This window comes from Sceloporus occidentalis, unplaced genomic scaffold, assembly GCF_023333645.1.
Source record: "Sceloporus occidentalis isolate IW3139 unplaced genomic scaffold, rSceOcc1.0.p SCAF_10, whole genome shotgun sequence".
In the NCBI taxonomy this organism is placed as follows: Eukaryota; Metazoa; Chordata; class Lepidosauria; order Squamata; family Phrynosomatidae; genus Sceloporus; species Sceloporus occidentalis.
In genome coordinates, this window is record NW_028316990.1 from 9,467,773 (window position 1) to 9,489,358 (window position 21,586).

Consider the following 21,586-nt stretch of genomic DNA (forward strand, 5'->3'; position numbering starts at 1 on the left):
AAAACGCAGAGGGAGAAACAACAACCTTGCTTGCAGAAAGAGCTAAATAAAAGATCTTCTTGTCTCTCCTTCCCACTTAGTGATGCTCTAGCTGTGCTCCATTCTCTCTCCTCCCCACCACTTTCTCTATCTGTTTCTCTCCCTCTGCTTCTTCATGCACAGACACACACACAGACACACACACCCCACTTCACCCGACTCCCGGCGCCTCCATCTGCTCACTTGGAACGCTTCCTGAAACCAGGAGGCATGCAAGCCGGGAAGGATTAGGGCAACCTGGTCCCACTGAGCCAAGAGGCAGGGCGATCGCCCAGCAACACCAGCAGGCCTGCATGGCAAGGTGGGTTGCATTGGAGTGTAAAGTCACTGCAGTCTTCCTATCGGGGGATTGTGCACGGCTGTGCAATTTTTATTTAAGTCACAAATTACCAAAACAGTGAAGGGTCTGGAAACCATGCCTTATGAGGAGAGACTTAGGGAGCTGGGTATGTTTAGCCTGGAAAAGAGACGGCTAAGAGGTGCTATGATAGCCTGCTTTAAGTATTTGAAGGAGTGTCATCTTGAGGATGGAGCAAGCTTCTTTTCTGATGATCCAGGGAATAGGACACAAAAGCAATGGATGCAAGCAACAGGAAAAGAGATTCTGCCTCAGTATTAGGAGGAACTTTTTGTTTGACAGTGGAAGATGCTCCCTGAAAGTATGATGGAGATTCCTTCTTTGGGTTTTGTTAAACAGATGCTGGATGGCCATCTGTTGAGGGTGCTTTGATTGTGAGTTCCTGCATGGCAGGGAATTGGACTGAATGGGTTCTCTTCCAACTCTATGATTCTATGAAAATCAGCCTGGTATAGCAGTTTGAGTGTTGGATTAGAAATCTAGGAGTTCATAGAATCATAGAGTTGGGAGAGACCCCAAAGGTGATCCAATCCAACCTCATTCTGCCATGCAAACTCTCTTGTTTTCCTGTGTGAAGTTTATAAGTCCTGTCCAAGGTGATGAACTCCCTTTTGAACTCTTTCAAAGCTTTACCATCACAGGGAAGCTAGAGCGCACTTGGGTTGTCTTACAGTCTTGTGATTCTGTGAAAATGGTAAAAGGTCTGCAAACCACTACACCCTCTGGGTATGTTTAGCTTAGAGGAGAGACAGTTAAACATGATAGCCATGTTTAAATATTTGAAGGGTTGTCATACTGTGGATGGAGCAAGCTTGTTTTCTGCTGATCCAGAGATGAGCAATGGGGTCAAATCACAAGAGAAGAGATTCCATCTAAACGGTAGAAAGAACTTCCTGGTGGTGAGAGATGTTCAACAGTGGAAGATGCTACTGCTTTGGAGGGTGGTGGAGTCTCCTTCTTTGGAGATTTTTTTAGAGAGGCTGGATGATGATCTGTTGAAAATACTTTGATTGTGTATTCCTGAATGGCAGAATGGAGTTGGACTGGATGACCCTTTGCGCATCTTGGGGTAGGAGCTTTGGTGGCTCAGTGGTTAAATGCCAATCCTGTAGCCACAAGGTTGTGAGTTCAACCCCAGGCAAGGCTCCAAGGTTGACTCAGCCTTCAATCCTTTTGTAAGTTGGTAAAATGAGTAATCAGTTTGTTGGGGGAAGTTGGCTTACAGATTGTAAATTGCTTAGAGAGTGCTGAGTTCACTAATAAGCAGTATAGAAATGTAAATGTTATGCTATGCTATGTTATTCTGTCTTCCAGCTCTGTGAGTCTATGGAGTTTATGACACTGGGGCTAACTTTGGCATTAAAGAGAGATTAAAGTGCATTTAAAACATCCCACAAATAAAGCAAAAATGGCGAGTAATTGCGTGAATGATGATCACACGCAGTTGTGCAAATAAAGCGATATCAGAAATGCATTGTCGCTGAAATCCTGAAAGTAAAAAGATGTGTGTTAATGCTATTTTGTGACCACTTTCATGGCGGGTTTTGTGCAATGTCATGTGAAATTGTTTCGTGTAATTACATGATTTTTCCAGGATATTCACGGGATAAACTCCCAATCTCCTTCGTGTGATAAACTCCTTTGATTCTTTGGGGGTCCTACCCTCCATTCTGTCAGTCCCAATGGGCATCAGCATCCCTTCCCGCTCAGAAGATGGTAATGTGGGTGCAAAATGTGAGGTGGGGGATTGTGAAATGGTCTTGGTGCCCAAATATCTTTCCCCCCCCTGAACCTCAGGGGAGGACTTTGCAACTCTCCTTCTGGGTGGCTCTGTCCCATCCTCTCCCTGCCTGAATCCATCATGAACTGGGCATATTTCAGAGCTGAGCTGGGCATGAGTTGGCATGTGCCTGGGTGGGTAGGTGGGTGGTGGTTAAAGTATGGCAGAAGAGGAGGGGGCTTCCCTCTCGCCTGCCTGCTTTGCCTTATTCCCATGCCATCCTTGCTGCTGCCTGTGTGTAATTAACAGAGTAATTAAAAACAGGATGAGTTAATTGGTATTCATTTATGTGGCAGATGTTTTTAATTGAGATACGAAACAATTTACCTGTTTATATAAACAATGGTGAGGGAAGGCTTGTAAAACAGAGCCATGGTTTCTTCCTCTGCCTTCTTCATCTTCCAAACAGGGCAGGAATGCCATCTTTCCCTGGCTTCTTCTCACTAGACTTCGAGGGGAGAGCTGGGAAGGAGGAATCTGCTGCATCCCTTTCTTTCTTCATTGTCTCCCAGGTGCATCCAAAGGCTTGGGTATGGAACTGGCTGGCACCTCTTTCGCCAAGCAGGAAACATCCCTGGATAGAGATGTGACATTTTCAGATATTTCCAAGCCATGCTTTATTCCAACATCTGGGGCTCTTCTGTCACACTCAACACATGTGCCCGTTATTTCTGCTGCAGCTTCTGTTGGGAATGTGTGAACCGAGGCACAAACTGTTCTCAGGACAGCAGCTCCACAACTCTTGCTGTTTTTTAGGATAGCTGGGAAACAGAGAGCCCTTCCATCTGTTCATAGAATCATAGAGTTGGACGGGACGGCAAAATCTTTATACGTAGTCCAACCTCATCATGAAGGAAGCACCCACGAAAGATGCCATTCCAACCTCTGTTTAAGGATAATCTCCACTTTCCCTTGCCAAGGCAATCTATTCTGCTGTTGAGCAGCACTTTTAGCAAAATGGTTCTTCCTAATGGAATCTCTTTTCTTGTAATTCAAATCCACCACTGGTTCATCTTCAAGTCTCTGGAGCACCAGAAGATAATCTCCCTTCCATCTTTTACACGATGTGCCCCTCTAGATATTTCAAGATGGCTATCAAATTATCTGTGTTCAACTGTTATTCCCATAAACCCCAGCCAGCATAGGATTTGCAGTCCAACATGTCTATAGGTTCTAGAGAAGGCTGCAACTCTGTATGTGTGTGTGTCCAAATGTTCAGATTTACCCCAGAGTGGGTCAGCAGAAAATAAAGTGTGATGGGGCTTAGGGGGAAAGTTCCCACTTTTTCCACTGCTTTTCAGATGTCCCAGTTTCTCTCACCTCCTCCCATTCTCTGCCTTCATCCTTAGTTTATGTCATTTGATGCAAACTGAGTTCAAAGTGCAAATGTATTTTGTACTCAGCAGGGTTAGTGTCTTGCTCTTCCCAGAAGACCTGGGCAAAGGCAAACCACTGCAGCCACTCCTTTCTTGTTCCTCCTCTGAGCCTGCTCTGATAAGTCGTGCTCACAGATTTCATCTGTGAAATGTTGTGCATATGAGACATCCAGTAAAGCTCTGTGGATAATGCCAACCTTTATCTAGAGCTTGGAAAAGTTGCTCTCTTTTGCAGTATAGCTCCATGCTGGCTACGCTGGCTGGAGAGATTTTGTTTGTCCAAAAGAGTAAGTTTTCCAGGCTCCAGTCCTCATCTCAAAGCCTTCCCTGTCGAAAGGATGATCGGACCTTTAGGGGAAAGGGTCTAATGGTTTCCTTGCCAGGGCAGAAGCTCAGCTTTGGCCTCTGATGGGAAAGCACATGCACACCTTTCTTTCCAAGCGTTGTTGCCCACTGCAGAAAAGAAAAGCAGAGGGAAACATTTGGCGAATGCCAGAGGAAAGGCCTTGGCAGGCTGCCGGCCAAAAGACAGATGGCTGGAAGCCCAGCTGTGAGGAGAAGCAGCTGGCCTCAGGTGTGCCGAGTCCTTGAACAGTCCTGGGAAGAAGATGCGGCATCACAGGCTAATGAATAGCAAGGAAGGGCCAAGGTGAGGCGGAGGCAGCGTGACTTCTTAACACCACAATTTTGCATTTCGCTCCTTGCCAAAACTGGCGATGGACCAGCGAAGTGTATGGAATATCTTCTAATAGGTCTGTGAAGTTCCAGTTCCCTCTGGAAGCAAAGGAACATGCAGAGGACAGTCTTTTCTCCCCTATCAGCTCCCCAATAACTGTAGCCATATTCCTTGAAGGTCTGTCCTCCAAATCCTATCCAGGACTAACCCTACATAGCTTCAGTGATCAGATGGGATTTGATGCTTTTAGGGTTAGATCCTGTGCTATATTATGCATGGTTGTGCACTTTCAAATCCCCTGGCTACTTATGGTGACCCCATGTATTTTCATAGGGTTTTTTAGGCAAGGAATACTCAAAGGTGGTTTTGCCAGTTCCTTCCTCCAAAATGTAGCCTCCAGCACCTGGTATTCCTTGGAGGTTTCTCATCCAAGTGCTAACCAGGGTTGCCCTTGCTTAACTTCCAAGATCAGACAGGAATGTGGTGATAATACCAATATTGTATGTGTATGTGTCTTCAAGTCACCTGTTAACTTATGGTGAACCCAAGGATTTCCTAGGGCTTTCTTACCAAGGAATCCTCAGAGTTGGTTTTGCATGGGCGGTCTCCTATCCAAGTACTAGCTAGGGCTGACTTTGCTTATCTTCCAAGATCAGATGAAACTGGTGCTTCTAGGGAAATCTGTACTGTGGTGATAATGCCTATAGCATTTTCTTAAGCAAGGAATCATCAGAGATAGTTTTGCCAGTCCCTTCCTCTGAAATATATCCTACAGCACCTGGGATTCCTTGGTGGTCTCCCACCTGAGCCTTAACCTGGGCTGAGCTTAGTTTCCAAGATCAGATAGGATCTGCTTCCTTTAGGTCAATGACTCCCAAACTTTGGTGTTCCACTTGTTTTGGACTTCAGCTCCCACATAAGTCCTAGACAACTTGGGCAACCATCAGGAATTCTGAGGGATGAGATCCAAAACATCTGGAGGATCAGAATTTGGGAATCAATGCAAGTTTAGGCTATTTAGCTATATTGGGTCTATTTCAACATGTAAGTTACTGTAAGTCCTAGCGGGAAAATGGGGGATTTGGGTTGGCCCAATGCAGGGATTGTACTATGAAATTCATGGGGTTTGAAGACCCATGCATACAAGGAGATAGGGCAGCCTTGCTTTCCTTCCTCTCCCTCATATCCCTCTTCAACCTTCTGGCTTTTCCCACATGCTCCGGCTCTGTAGTTCATCTCCAGTTTGCCGCCAGCGCTGCCGATGTTCGCTCTGCCTAACACAATCCAGATGTCCCTAGTGAGCTTATCGGAGGAGTTGTTCTTGGCTCCATGGTCCCCGGCAGCTGAGAGGAGCAGGAATGCAGGGCCTTTATTTGGAAGGCAGTGGGGCCAACTCCCTACACCTCCTTCTTCTCCCCGCCCCCCCAGGCATCTGGGTTTCATTTGAAGAGCATGAAATGCTGGGATGTTAGGCCATAGCCTGTTTTAACCCTTTCCTCCTGGCTCAGCCGCCCTCCTCCAAGGGAACTACATCCACACTGCAGAAATAGCCCACTTTGACACCATTTTAACTGCCCTGGCTCAATGCTATGCAATCCTGGGCTTTGTAGTTTGGTAAGACATCTCGCCTTCTCTGTCCATACAGCTCTGGTGCCGCAACAAACTGAAAAACCCAGGATTCCACAGCATGGAGCCATGGAAGTTAAAAGTGGCGTCAAACTGGATTATTTCTGCAGTGCGGATGGAGCCAGGCAGGGAAAGTTGGGGCTGGAGACTGATCCTTTTCCAAAGACCTTAGGTGGGAGATGATATATTTCTCTCTTTCTTTCAATTATGTGCTGAGCATCTCTCTCACCACAGTTTTTCTCACAAGCCAGAAAGGGATCTGGATATAACTGCCAATTTCCTACACTATGCTCTCCAAGCTTGGTTTGAGCATTGGACTATGACTCTGGAGACCAAGGTTCAAATCCCGACTCAACCATAGAAACTCATTGGATGACCCTAGGCAAGTTGCAGTCTCTCAGCCTCAGGAGAGATGGAAATGGCAAAACCGCCTCTGAAGAAACATGCCAAGAAAGCCCTATGATAGGTTCGCCATAAGTCAAAAATGACTTGAAGGCACACAGCAACAACACCAACACACTGCATTATTTCAGCAGTGTAGATGCACGCTACTTTGCATTGGCCATTTAAAGTTCAGACTATAAACTAGAGCGGACCACCATTCCCATTGATGTGAGCTGCCACTGAATGGAGATTTGTCTCCATCTTGCCCCTGGCTTCAGACCGACAAATGTCTTGGGCCAGTTCCGGTGGCAGTCAGATGTCACCCTAGGGGTCTTGAATGCACATCTGTCCCCTATTAAAAGCACTGTTCAGACACACTGTCTCCCATATCACTGTGAACTCCAGATGGGTTCGAAAGGAGCTGAGTTGCAAGAGAAGAGATTGACCAGGGTGCAAATGGAGGAAGGAGAGGTTCAAATGAGATGAATGGGGGCAGATAGGAAGACAGGGGGACCTCAGGACCCCAGCCTCCCATTCCCACTGGGAGGTTCAGGATCTGGATGGAAAGCCGTCCGTCCATCCATCCATCCATCCATCCATCCATCCATCCATCCATCCATCCTTCCCCTTCTTCCCCCTAAACCTCAGACCTCAGAGAAAAGAAAGCAAAGCCCTGTTTCATTTTTAGATCCTCGCTTCTCCGTCTCTGCCACTCAGCCCCTAATGGAAAACAGATGTCTGAAAGCAGACACACCACTTTCTGCAGTTGGGACAAATTATTTCTCCCTTCTCTCCTTCCTCAACTCATTCCCTTTCCCACCCCAAGGAAAAAAAAGAAAGAAAACATTCATTCCTCCATCCTTTGAGTCATGGCTTGGGGGGGACTGGGACAGGGATGTTGTGACATTTACAAACTCCTGCCTGAGTGAAGGAAGCTCAGTTCCCAGACCCTGGCTCCATCAAATGGGGGAGGGCCAATCCTCTATTTATTTATGTATTTATTTATTTTGGCAAATACCTTCATAGCACACAAGCACAGGCTTTCTGTCCTGCAGCCCAGCATCCCTGCTAAACTTGACCAGTCTTTGCATGACCAAGGCGGACTTTGGCCTGGGAAGATCAGATCAGTTTGGGCTTGGCTGGGCAATGGGTGGGTGGGTCTGGGGCTGTGTGTAGCCCCTCAAGGCTCATTGCAAGGACCCCCCCCAACCTCTCCAGACCTCCCCATTCCTGGCCAAAGAAGAGAACAAATGGCCTTTCTTGGGAGCCTCCAAGAGCAACAATGATTCCTCTTTGCAATAGGTTGCAGGCTTCCTTGCACTGTTGAATTTCCAAAAAGATTTATCATTGCAAGGGGGAGCTTACAACTATAGGATTTATAAACTAAAAGTGATAAAGATATTATATAATATGGTAATTGTCTTTAGATATATAGGATTAGAATCAAAATGACCTATATGATAAGAGACAGTACAAATGCAAAAGGCCTGCTAGGATGGAAGCCAATGAGTGGAGGAGAATGCTGAGAATGGAAGAAAAATGTAAATGTACGATTATTGTTTTCAGTGTTTTTAAATGTCTATGTTCATACACATTTTTGTTAATTATTATCAGTCAAAACCAGAGCTGTGCAATGGGATCTGGACCACATTTGAGACTAACTGAGAGAAAGGAGTTGGTGGCTTAGCCTTCATGGACTCAGTCTACTAAAGCTTATTCTACCAGTTTTTTCTTCTCTCAGGGTGCCTCTACACTGTAGAAATAATGCAGTTTGATACTACTTTAGGTGCTGTAGCTCCATCCTATGGTATCCTGGGACTTGCAGTTTTACAAGTTCTTTAGTGTGCTGGTGCCTTACAGAACTACAGATCCTAGGATACTTTAGGATGGAGCCATGGCAGTTAAAGTGGATGGAGCCATGGCAGTCTGCATTATTTCTACAATAGATGCGCCCTTGGTCTCAAAGGTGCTACAAGAGCCCTTTGCAGACTGATCCAGCCTGTCTTTGAAAACCAGAAATTGCCTTTCTAGACCCTGTTGTTGTTGTTGTTGTTGCTGTTGTGTGCCTTCAAGTTATTTCCAGCTTATGGGGACCCTAAGGCAACCCAATCACAGGGTCTTCTTAGCAGGATTTCTTCAGAGAGGGGTTGCCTCTGCCTTCCTCTGAGTCTGTGACTTGCCCAAGACCACCCAATGGATTGCTATGGCTGAGCAGCAGTTTCAACTCTAGTCTCCAGAGTCTTAGTCACAACACTCAAACTTAGTCAACAACCCGACACTTAGTCCAACATTCAGACCACAACACTGGCTCTGGCCAATCCCTTAGGTCCCTAGCCACACTGGCTGGAGCAATTCAATTTAAATTTAATGTATTTTAAAACCGGAGGGGGGCTCTCCTTTCCCCTCCCATTGAACCTCACCCGACTCACACCACCTCTTCATCTTTTTAAAGGGATGCAGGTGAATTCCATTGCCTGTTTCTTCCCAAAGGCAAATGTTTGGGTGCAATGGTGCCACCCCTTTTGGGGTATCCTCTGGCGTGGTCCATACCCCTCACACACTCCTAGTGTTGCCCCTGCCTCTAGGCACCCCTACTTTCCCACCCCGTAAAAACCAGATCTCCCACCCCACAAAAGCAATGCCTTTTTCCCGCCCTTGCTGCTGCTCTGAGATTCCTTTGCAGTCTCTCCCACAAGGATGACAGCCGTCTGGACATGCCAGGACTTCTGGTCTCCTCCATCTGCTCTGCATGGGGCTCTCCCAGCTGCTGTTTAGCTGCTGGCTGTCACTCAGGAGGATGGGATTTATAAATAAATCAGGAAACGTTAAAAGGGGGGGGCGGGGGTCAGCCGGTCCCACACCGTGCCAGGCTCCGTTCTCAGGCATCAACAGGCACAGGAATGCTGTCATCGGTCCGGGCAATGCGCAGTATTTCACATGATGCTTCTCACTCCTCAACACTTCCAAAAACAGCACAGGGAGGATTGGAAAATTTATCGGCGCAAGCAGAACTGTCTGGAAATAAGCAGGGATCTGGGCCCAAGAAGGGATTTGCAAGCAGCCAAGGATTCAAACGCCGCAGCTGAGCCCTGTTGCTTACATGCACTGCCCTGGGACCTCTGAGGATGCGCAGAATGCAGTATCTTTCCCCAGAAGTTAGGATCTAAGGAAGAAAAGTCTTCCAGGAAGAGAGAGGGGTTTCTGGCAAGCTGTCTTCTCATCCCTGATTAGCCAAATGAAGAATGAAGTAGCAGATCTTAGACTGAATAGACTCAAGAAGAGTTGGAAGGAACTCCAAAGGTCATGTAACCCAACCCCTGGCCACTGCAGGAATCCAGAGATGAAGCATGAGGAGCAGGGAGGAATCCAACTTTAAAACAAAAACCATACCTCAGCAAAGGAGAGACTAGTCCCTTCCAAAATATTCCACTGTCAAATAGCAATTACCATCAGGAAGTTCTTCCTAAGGTTTAGTTAGAATCTCCTTTCTAGGAGTTTGAATCCATTCATTCTGTATCTGTCCTCTGGAGCACGAAGCTATGGGGATCTATTTGAGCAGCTTTCCATGCTGAAGGTCCCAGGTTTCATCCTTGGGATCTCCAATTAAAAGAAAAAGCCAAGTGGCTGAGGATGGGAAAGACTTTTTCAACCTGTAGGAACCCACTTTGGACAAGTCACATTCTCTCAGCCTCAGCGGATGGCAATGGCAAACCTCCTCTGAACAAATCTCACCAAAATAAGTTCACCTTCGTTGTTGTGTGCCTTCAAGTCATTTCCAACATGGTGATGTTGGCCCTAAGGTTTGCATTAGAGTTGCCAGAAGTTGGAAATGACTTGAAGGCACACAACAGCAACAATTTCTTTTTTCATTAGTCTGTCTATGTTAACTTCTTGCCCTCTTGAGGCAAACCTATAGGCTGGACTACTGTAAATTCACTTAGAGAAGCCAATGGATGTTTTCCTCTGATGGGGATTATCTATATTAATTTCATGGTTGTGGAGGCAGAGTTGCGCCATTGCTCCATTGTGTTTGTGAATTGTATATTATGCATTGCACTGCACATTGCACATGGAGTGCTTTGCAGGTGTGCATTGTGCACATAGGTGCACACTTGCATTGAGCTGTGCTTTCAGTTGTGCAAAGTCACAATTCTCTCGCAGAGCAGCATTGCACAATCAATGTGTAACTGTGAGTGAAAAATTACTCTCTGTATCATTGGTGTGGGATCTTGGCCCTAGAAGTCTATAGGGAGCGAGGGAATGGTGGAATGACATTGCAATGGATCTAGAGTAGATCCATTGAATCAACTCTTGAATGACATGTCAACACAAAGGTAAATCCCATTGATTCAGTGGGTCCAATTGAGCTAGAAAACCATAAAATGTAGGCCATTAACAATTAAAGGCACGGGTTACTTTCTTATTAGGACAGTGGTTGTGCATCAGAATTCTCATTTGTTTCCAAAGCTTGGAAAAGTTACATATTTTGGACTACAGTCCCAAACCTACCTCTGGCCACACTGGCTGGGAAGGAGAAAGGATCTTGAAATTTGTAGTTTCAAAAGCTCTGTTCAGTTGCAATGATATTTATGTTCATTTTCAGCATTTTAAAAATGTTACAGAAACAGGTCTTTCAAGACAGTCTTTGTTTTTATTATTCAGTCAGAGGAAGTGATGAAAATTATTTATTGCACAACAAAAACACTGCTGATCCATGTAACGGGTTTTTTTAACACCTTCTGTCTTTAGGTGTTTGTCTGTTTAAAGCCGAACACCGAAATGTGTCAAGCACCAACATGGCAGCCTGAATATTTAGAAGCAATGGGATCATCCTAGCAGGGCTTAGGAAAGTTACTCCCTGGGACTACAAGATCCAGAAGCCCCAGCCATTGGGTTTATGGGAGCGGTAGTCCCCAAAAGTTATTTTGTGCAAATTTTGCATCTCAGAATGTAAGAAGTGAGGGCCTGTCCCTTTTGTTTCAGTGATTCTGGGTTTTAATCAAAACTTTGAAAGGGCAGCATATATATTGCAGAATTAATGCATTGATGCCACTTTGATTGCCATGGCTTCATGCTATGAAATAATGGAATTCATAATTTTGTGAGGTATTTATTTTCTCTCTCAGAGAGCTCTGGTGCCGCAGCAATCTTGGCTGTTGCCACACTGCAGAATGGATGTAGTTTGATACTGCTTTAACCGCTACGGCGCCATCCTATGGGATCCTGGGATTTGTAGTTTGTTGATACCAGAGCTCTCTGACCAAGATGCGTAAATAGCTCACAAAACTACATAACCCAGAATTCCATAGCATTTGAGCCATGCCAGTTAAACTGCATTAATTCTGCAATGTAGACGCAGTGTCAGTCAGAGGAATGGCACTTATTTGGGTTGTGCACTGGATAACTAATTCAGGTTTGATCATACGTAATGTGCAAACTGGGCCATAAAAGTAAATACAATCAGGACCAAACTGCAATCTTTAAAAAAGCAAAGGCAGAGAGATTCACAGCCCTTCTCTCCCCTTGAGAAACTCTACTTCCTTGGCTCAATATCCACCTTCACAACAGAAAATTATTCTGCAGATGATCAGAAGCTGTCCATAATCACTTTGTATTTGCTCCAGACTGCAGATGGGTTCTGGGGTTGAACCACTGGCTCCAAAGCTGACCCAAGACTTTCTGCTGCCTGAGGCAGAGCAGCAAATGGTGTCCAGCTGCTCATCCTCTGGAGCCAAAATGCAAAAGCCAGCTAAAGTGAATTGGCACAAGAGGCCAAGGGGGGAAATCCCATAAGCTCCTCTCCAAATGTTTGAAAATGACAACGCAACAGAAATTACACAGCTAAACATTGTTGTCTTTTTGTGGGACCCCAAATCTGCTCTCAGAAACAATTCCAAAATATATGGCTGGCCCTGCTTGGTTCAGCTTTTTAAGTTCAATGGATGGAGTAATGGACATTGGAACAGAGTGAGCAAAAATCATGGCACATATGGAAGGAAAAGGTCAGAGGTTGACCATAAAGGCAAAGTAAGGTTGTTGTTGTGGGCCTTCATGTTGTTTCTGACTTATGGTGACCCTAAGGCAAACCTATCATGGGGTTTTCTTGGCAGGATTTGTTCAGAGACGGTTTGCCATTGCTTTGCCCTGAGGCTGAGAGGACTTGCCTATGGTCACCAGAGGTTGACCATAAGGACAAAATAAGCGGGAACCTTGCTAAAGGAAATGCATTCTGAATCAAGGAAGATCATGGAAGCTGCAGAGTTATTAAAGCATTTGGGAATCTCAAAGAAAAGCAGATTGAGCATTACCAGAGCAGGCCTAACCCTGTTGTTGACTAACTGGTACTTTTGACTAACAATAGCCTGAAATTTAAGGGAAAGGTTGAGCATAATAGTTTTTAATTGGTGCATTTGACAAAACATGTCTCACCATTTGCCAAGGGGAGCTTACCCATGCTAGGACACCAACTGGATGCTGCCTTATGTATCCCAGGGGCATCGGAGAGGACAGGGCTGCTGTGCTTTTGCCATGCCAGGAAGGGCTTCGGAGCCAAGAGGACTCCACAAGTCTGGGTCAACTGGGGAGTCTGTGCTCCTTCTCCTCATCCTCAGCCAGACCTGCCTCAGGAGTTGATTTATCACCGGCAGGGCTTTCTGGCTGCCTTGTAATTCTTGGCCCAAACTCAATGGCTGCATGCTGGGAATGGCGAGGGGGAGGCAGGCAGGCTGCCTTTGCTGGGGCAAAAGACATGCTTCCAAGGATGGTAGCCTGCCAGAGGTCCCTCCACAAAGTGTCGTTCTTTGGAAAGGGGAGAAAAGATTGGAAAAGAGCCCTCACAGCCTCCATGGAAAGGCATCTGTCAGCTTGGGAACCTGAGCACATTGCCAGGAACAGAGGGCATCTGATTTTCTTTTTCTTTTGCATTCCTGGAGTGACATGTCTTTGCTCTCCAAGGAATCTGGGACTGGCAAGGGGCCTTCCCAAAGGCCAGCTGAGGGCCACATCTTCTGTCATCTGACTTGGCATCTCAAAGCTGTGCCTGGAGCTTTCACTTTGCTCTTGGCATCACTTATGGGCAAATAATATGGCATTGATCTTTGACCAAGACCTTACATTGGGGTTGTACCACATAAATCTCTGCATGTAGTAGTTTGCATTGATTGTGCAATGCAGCCCTTTGGTTGAATGGCAATGTTGGATATCTGCTGTGTGCATGCACATCTGCATGAACATCACCATGTGCATTGATATGTAGTGAGATCTTGTAGCACCTTTGAGACTAACTGAAAGAAAGAAGTTGGCAGCATGAGCTTTCATAAACCTAAGGCTGCTTCTTCAGATGCATTGGAGGAAGTAGACTAGTCTACCTACAAAAGCTCATGATGCCAACTTCTTTCTTTCAGTTAGTCTCAAAGGTGCTACAAGATCTCTCTACATACTGATTTTATAGATTACTACAGCTATATCTTTGAATTCTACCATGTGCATTGATGTGTGCATTGGACTGCAGAGTGGCACCATGTGCATAACTCATTTTGTGCAACCTTGAACTGAATGCAGGCATCCTGTATCAGGTCAAAATGTCCAATTGCTTCCATAAGGGATCTTACACTTGTGTAAGTCACCAGCAGGATTGCTACCAACGTGTGTCATGACTGGGAGGGAGATATTGCAGGTATGACAGAACTCAGAATAGTTCTGTCTGGGGGATTTCTGGGAGCTGCAGTCTGAGAAAATAACTTTGCCCATGGTCTGCTGCTTTTTACTTACATGCTGGAGTGACAGATATCCTCTCCCACCCCACAAAAACCTGCAGGCATTTAAGATCCCCTTACATTCAAATGAATAAGATTGCTAGACTTTAAAGTTACCAGCAGATTCCAATGAACCATTTCCTGCCCCCTCCGTCCCAACAGTCTGCCCTCCATGTCCATGGATTCTGCACCTACAAATTCAGCCATGGCTTGATATAGTTTTTTAATTCCCAAATTCAACCATGGCTTGATATAGTTTTTTAATTCCCAAAAGCATATCTTGGTGCTTGCCATAAGGGACACCATTTAACTATACCATTCTATATTCATGTGCCCCCTCTGTGTCAAAACTTTTGGGTGCTCTTTTGATGCTCGGCTTTACAACCCCTCCATCCCTCTCTGAAGAATTTCAGCATCCAACCTCTGTGGCAAGAGAGCCTTTTTCTATGCGCGCTTCTACTCAGTTCAGTGTTAGGTCTTTGCAAACCCCAATAATATCTCATTTGGGCAGCTTTATTTAGCTTGGATTGTGTCCATTCTCTCTTTCTCCCTCCTCTGTGAGGTTCAATTAATCGTGCAACAGTTGCAGCAGATTAGGAATGTGCCACAGATTAGAGTTTTATCAGCAGCGCCCGTCTGCTTCAAAGCTCAGCTGATCTTACAAAGGCGGTGTCACTGTGAGGAGATGCTGGGTGACCCCAAACAGGAGCAGCAAAGGGGGGATGCTTTCCTTCTTTGGTTTGCGTCAGGGTCTTGGCACGGCATGGCTGCCCCGCGAGGCTCGGTTATGGAGCGCCACAGCTGCAAGCGCACTGGCGTCCATCCGTCAAACTCATATGTATCCTCTCCGATGGAGCAGGGAAGGAGAGAAACTTAGCGGCCTGGAAACTCAGTGGCAGGTGCCTCTGCAAAGATTGGGCAGCTGCATCAGTCGACAGAATGCCCTTTGGCATCCAGACACACACACTCCTTGCCCCTCTCACCCCATCCTTGTATCACTCCATGGCAACACCCCACAAACAGTGATGTGTTACCTAAATTGCTACAAATTAATTTTGAATTAATTGATTAACTCAAGGGAGCAGCAAGGAGGCTTTTTGGTAACTTTAAAAATTAAGGATCTTTTGCCTGCGTTTATTGGTTCTGAGAAACCAGATTCCAGAATGCAAGATTAAAATGTAGCTTTATTAAGACAGTAAAAGGGTTGCAATGTTCACACACTCATACAAAAGCTAATGAATTAAAGGTAGGTTAAATGGGATAGACATTACAAGGATGGGAACTATATATTACCAATACAGAGGCCAGAAGTTCAGATCATAGGGGGAAATGCAGAGAAAGTCCACTCAGAATGCTAGCAATTCTGAGGAGTCTAGGTAAAAATCATGGTTTCTGACTTCATCCAAGATCAGGCTGGGTTTGAAGCTAAGTGAGAGAAGACATGTTGATATTGCTTGTTAGAGATTACTTACAGATCCCTGTTTGGAACCTCCAGTCTCAGAGGAAGTATAGCACTAAGTATTAGTTGCTGGCGTCAGAACAGAGGAATAGCAATGTATGCATATTATTTTCCCCATCTCCCTGGCTAGATAGTGCCTTGTGCTACCTCTTTGTCCTGATCTTGCTTTCCTCCCTCCCTTTCTTTCTTTCCTCCTTCCTTTCTCTGTGCCTTTCTTCCCGCTTTGCAGGTAGTACAGAGAATAAGGCAGCAACAATGCCAGACTCACCAGCTGACGTGAAGACGCCGTCCCGGTCCACGCCACCCAACATGCCACCGCCTTCGCCAGCTGCCACGCAGGGAGCGACACGACATCCCACCTTTACACCAAACCCCAGTGAGTAACCATGTTCCCATCAAACATAGGGATGGGTACCAAAGCCAGCAAGGAACTGGGGCAAGGATAGAAGGTGACATACAGTGACCTCCCTCCCTTCCTTGGAAGGCTTGCTCTGGATCAAGGACCTTTCTGCTTGTATCCCTTTCCACTGTGCAATGCAGCAACATGCTGAGTGTGAACACCACCATGGCACCTTGCTTTGGGTGCAGAGCCATCCCTATCAATTGGAGTTTGCTGGGACTAATTGGGCAAAGCTAAAGTGCAGTGGAGTGCCTTGAGCTGAAAGAACTTGTTTGAATCTGCTGTACAGTTTGGTTAAAGGAATGCCAACCTTTGTAGGGTCATCTGGGGCAAGAATAGTGGTTTTGCCATAATGAAGTTGAGAAGGAAAGAGAAGCAGGACTTGCAAAAGCCAGGCAGGAAAAAAAACAGCTTGAGGATGTTAATATATATACATATATATTTACTACATTCAGAATTTGCAAAGGAGGGGCTATTGCTCTCAGCTGAGAAAAGTAAGGAGGAGGACAATTTTTGGATTACCATGGCCAAGACCCCTGCTGGCAAGGAGGTTCTAGGCACCGCAGTCCAAAAAAGCATTTCTCTTTTTTCCAAACTCTGATGAAAAGGGGTTTCTGACCAGCATAGCTGGCACCCAAGTTTTGCCAGGGCTTCTGAACATCTTAGCAATATCTCGCAACCTTTCAGTTTGGCTTGGGTCCTTTTTCTGCCCTCCATTGACTCTGGGCGACTACCTGAACTGAAACAGATCCATTTCACAATGACCTCTGCAGCAGGGATTGTGGGATGGGGGTGAAGCCTAGGAAAAAAGAAATGGCTTCACAAGAGGATGGGATAAATTCATGGAAAGTGGACCATCTGTGGCTACTAGTCAGTTTGGCTAGGCACCAGGATCAGAGGCTGTTTATATTAGTGGTTACAACAGAATTTGAAGTTGCATTCAGATCCTTCCAGTGGTTGGCCATGGTGGCAATGGAATGCCAGACTAGAATGGCTGTGAGTCTGATTGTTCTTGGCTGGAATCCTGTTGGCGTATTACACATGTGTAACTTCCCCTGCAGGAATAGCTGGACATTTTGGTCTGATACAGAATACCTGCATTCAGTTCCAGCTTGCATAAATGGATTTATGCCCATGGTACCGATCTGCAGTCCAGTGCACACATCAGTGCATGTGGTTGTGTGCATGCACATAGGGATGTGCATGCTTATGCAAATATGCATGCATACAGAGATGTGCATATACTCATGCAGATGCACAGGCACATGGGCATTCATTTACGCATTCAAGTTAGACCCTGGCCTCTGCCCAGTTCAAGCTTGCAGAAGCAGAACGCCACACGTGACACCATTGCTCCATGGAGGTACACACTGTGCATAAATGCACAAGGATGTACATGGCACATAGATATATGTGTGAGCATTTGGTTGCACATTGGGTGTCTTTGGTTCAGTCGGGTGGCATTTGCACAGTTAGCGTGCAGATTCCCAGACATATATTAGGTAGGGTTGTGGTCCTGGTGTTCTTGAGCAGGCTGTTTCTCAGCATTCCTGGGAGGATGATGTGACCGAAACACTGCATGTCCTTAGAGTCCTGCGCAGGTTCTGTAACCAGACCTGGTTCCCAGATTTATCCACAACCTGAGCTGTGCCGGCACACCCGCCCCTGATGCCATGCCACCCACGTCCATGCTGTGATGGTTCCGGTTCTCCCTAGACCTGGAGCTGCTTCAAATGCCAGGCTGGGTGGGCTTGGATGACGTCCACCTCCACTTGTGTCGCTCCTCGCCTCTTCCTCCTGCTGCCGCTGCTTCTGCTTTCGAACGAATGGCAGTGCCATATGGCATCCCATTTGGAGTGCCAGGAAAGCAATAACCTCCCCCTGTTCTCCTTCTCCGACGAACGGCCGTGGGAAGAGCTTGCTTCTGCGGATGCCAGCTCTCTCTTTCTCCCTCTCAGCTCAAGCTGTTTTGAGAGCAAGGCTGGAAATCGCTGCTAGGAGGCAGATCGCAGAGAGAAAAGCAGGAGGACAGCTCGACCCTGGCAGCTAGGCGAAGGGTGTTTGTGTGCGTGCTTTTCCAAACTGACCATGAAATCGACAACTGCAGTTTAGGATTAATTTCTAAAAATGAGAGGCGGGCCATGGCCCAAACCTTGTTACAACCTGGGCTTCTCAACTCAAATGTGTGCCAGTGTGCAGCCTATATATTTCATCATAAAAGAAAAATGTGCTCAAAGGAATGGCAATGTCACATGAGTTGTGGCCCTGGAAAAGCAATCCTTCCATAGTTGAATCTGTTTGAAATCAAAGCTGTGAAGCAAAGCTTTGGTGGGGTGGGGGTTGGGAGATCTTCCTATTGGGGGACTACAGCTCCCAGAATTCACTTGCAAGCACGAGCACTTGCCATGTTGGCTGGCAATCCTAGTAGCTGTTGATTGATATATATGTATGTATGTATGTATGTACACACACACACTTTTCTAAGTTCTGACGGGGGCTCAGTCATGGAATTTAAGAGTCTTAGGTATATGCTGGCTTGGGGGGATTCTGGGAAATGTCACCCAGAATTAGGTTTTCTGAACTGCACTGGCTGTTGAGCTAAAGAATGTGACAAATTTCAGTGGCACCATAACTACCATTTCTATGATGTCTGGGGGATTATGGGAGTCATACTCCAAAAGTAAGTTTTCTAAGCTATGGTTTAGGAAATGTAGCAGCCTTCAATACCAGCAATAACTATAATTGCCATCCAGGCTGGGGCTTTGAATTCCCTTAGAATAATCGACTCATAGAGTTGGAGTTGGAGTTTAAAAAGTAGCTTTGCCAAGTTCTGGAAAGAGATGAAATAGTGCACATAACAGACTTCAGTATACGCTGCTGCTGCTGCTGCTGCTGCTGCTGCTGCTGCTGCTGCTGCTGCTGCTGCTGCTGCTGCTGTTATTATGCACCTTCAAGTCGTTTTCGACTTATGGCAACCTTAAATACAACCTATCGCAGTATTTTTTTCTAAACTGAGCAGCTGCACTGCGAAATCCAGGTATCCCCCAGTTGCATCTCTGCGTGATTCATGCCATAGAAAATCGGCCGTAGGATTTGACATCCCTTTTCTGAGTAATAATGAGCTGGGCTTTGCCATTTCTGCAGAACCTTTCCATGCTCATCCAACCCACCCCTGGGCTCTTGTGCCCCAAAGCAACTCCAAAATAAATGGTGTGAAAAGAAATGCATGTATTTCCCATAAATCACTCTGCTTGCAAGGTCTCTAGTCTCCTTTGCTTTACCAGCCTTGCAAAATGAGAGTGTTTCATAAGGGGGGAAAAACTGTTTGAAGGGAAGGCCAGAAAAGCACGGAAAATAAAGCTGGGAGTGGAAAGAACAATTGAAAATATCTGGAAGATGGCCAAACTCTGTCTTTTTATTCCAAATGTCGGGAAACCTCATGGGGAGCATCCTAGAAGAGTGAGAATTTTTGCAGCTCAGGATTTATTCTTCATGAAAAATAGACAGGGATTTTGTTTGTGTGTGTGGAGAAAATTGTTGCATTTCCTGCACAGAGAAATAACATTTCTAATTGAGATAAAAACTTCCCTGCACAAAAAGTCCTGCCAGCATATCCTGTGAAGAAAACAACATTTCTGCACAGAAAACAAGTTTCCTAGATAATGTTTTCTATCCAAACAACAACAACATTTCTGTGCAGAAAATAACATTACCAAGGACCAACTGTAATAATAATAGTATAGGACTGTGTATAATGGGACTCCATAGATTTTTGTATCCACAGGAGATCCTGGAACCAAACTCCAGCAGATACCAAGGTCCCATAGTAGTAGTAGTAGTAGTAGTAATAATAATAATAATAATAATAATAATAATAATAATAATACCCCATTGTATATAATGGGACTTGCGCATCCATGGATTTTGGTATCCACAGGGCGTCCTGGAACCAAACCCCACTTGATACCAAGGGCCCACTTAAGGCCATTTGACACCACTGTAGAATCCTGAGATTTGCAGTTTTACAAGATCTTTAGCCTTGTCTGCCAAAAATGTTCAGGTGACTTACCAAACCACAAACCCCAGGGTCCTATAGGATGGAGTTGTGGCAATTAAAGGGGTATCAAAGTGCATTACTTCTACAGTGTAGATGCACCCTTGGCCTTCCAATCTTCAAGCTTCAAGGAATCCTTCTTCCATCACTGTATTATCCATCAGGATGTGATGTTGCATGTTCCCCTTCTACTCTCTTCATCCTAATTCTTGTCCTACCACTTCTGCCACTCCTAGATTATGAGTGGCATATCTCTCGTAAATCAGCTCTAACTTGCCTTTTAGGAACCAAATGTTCTCTAATTGGAAAGGAGATCCAACTCTTGCAATCTGGTGGGGTTTGCCTTTCGTTGTGGTGTCTTTGCTGCAAATGCAGCTGATTCGTGGCTTTCTGGAAAGGGGGGACTTGCCATGCATGCCCCCCAGCCTTGCTTGGAAGGACCGGCACCAAGCCTAGCCCCCCTCCTGCTGTTTCTTCTGCGTGGAAGCATTTAAAGCGCTTAGAGGATCGGAAAAGGAGCGGATTGGAAGCCGTGACTTTTACACTTAATTCGAGTGGATATTAGCAAACAGCTGGCACTGTTGCCCTAAGAGCCCAGCTAAGATGCTCAGCCTAAACCGATGGCTTTAATAACCACCTGGCATTGGGGTGGCAAAGGCTCAGGATTGTGGACCGAGGAACAAACAGCAATGGTAGGTCTTTTTGGCAATCTCCATGCAGATATGCAAGGGGAGGGCTATGGGAAGGGAGGCATTATGAGGGCATTGACCAAGAATTTGTCAATGAAATTGTCCTTCAGTCCCCAAATTTCTAGTATTTCTACATCCAGCTCAGTCAGTTGTTGAGATTAATAAAGAATTAGGCCTACATTTTTTTTCAGGAGTCATGTGAAGTTGGGTTTAAATACTGTAATTCTTGTCTGATCTTGGAAGCTAACCAGGGACAGCTCTGGTTAGTACTTGGTTGTGAGGCCCACCAAGGAATATTAGGTGTTGTTAGCTATATTTAAGAGGGAGGAACTGGCAGAACTACCTCTGAGTATTCCTTGCCTAAGGAAACCCTGTGAAGTCCATGGGGTTGCCATAAGCCAACAGGTGACTTGAAGGCACATATTCACACAAACATGTTGCATCTACGTTTGCATATTGGAATGAAGCTTCCTTCCCAGGCTGTATAGTTAAACATGGGTCCTACCAGGAGGTACCTGGGTTAAATGTGCACTGCAGAAATAATGCAATTTGACACTGCTTTAACTGTCATAAGCTCTATCCTATGGTACCCTGGGATTTGTAATTTGTTGTGGCACCAGAGCTCTCTGACAGAGGAGGTTAAATACACTTGGCCCTCCGTATCCATGGATCCCTTATCCATGGATTCAACCATCCACATCTTGAAAATATTCAGAAATAATATACATTCCAAAAAGCAAACCTTGATTTTGCCATTTTATATAAGAGACAGTATTTTACTATGTCATTGTCTTTAATGGGACATTGGTATCTATGGGGGTCCTGGAAGCAAACCCCAGTGGATACCAAGGGTCCCCACCATATCTCCCAGAACTACAAACTCCAGAATGCTATAGCATTGCACTATGGCAATTAAAATGGTGTCAACCTGGATTAACTCTGCAGTGCAGATGAGACCCTGGCCACTAAGAGTGGGGCAGCCCAGCCCAGT

General features: G+C 45.6%; 1 protein-coding gene across 9 annotated transcripts in view; it reads left to right on the forward strand.

Annotated features, from left to right (window-relative positions):
• Nucleotides 1-21,586, forward strand: part of LOC149305827 (transcriptional corepressor CBFA2T3-like) — a 46,152-nt gene that overhangs the window by 10,367 nt on the left and 14,199 nt on the right. For 5 of the 9 annotated variants that reach the window (XM_089540680.1, XM_089540682.1, XM_089540681.1 and 2 more), the window contains exons 2-3: nucleotides 5,875-6,027; nucleotides 15,682-15,828. The exons of 2 other annotated variants lie outside the window; for them this stretch is intronic. In XM_089540680.1, the coding sequence (XP_089396806.1) occupies nucleotides 5,925-6,027; nucleotides 15,682-15,828 (250 nt within the window). In that variant the 5' untranslated portion in view covers nucleotides 5,875-5,924. The remainder of the gene's footprint in view (nucleotides 1-5,874; nucleotides 6,028-15,681; nucleotides 15,829-21,586) is intronic. 2 more of the 9 variants (XM_089540686.1, XM_089540685.1) reach the window with 1 other exon arrangement.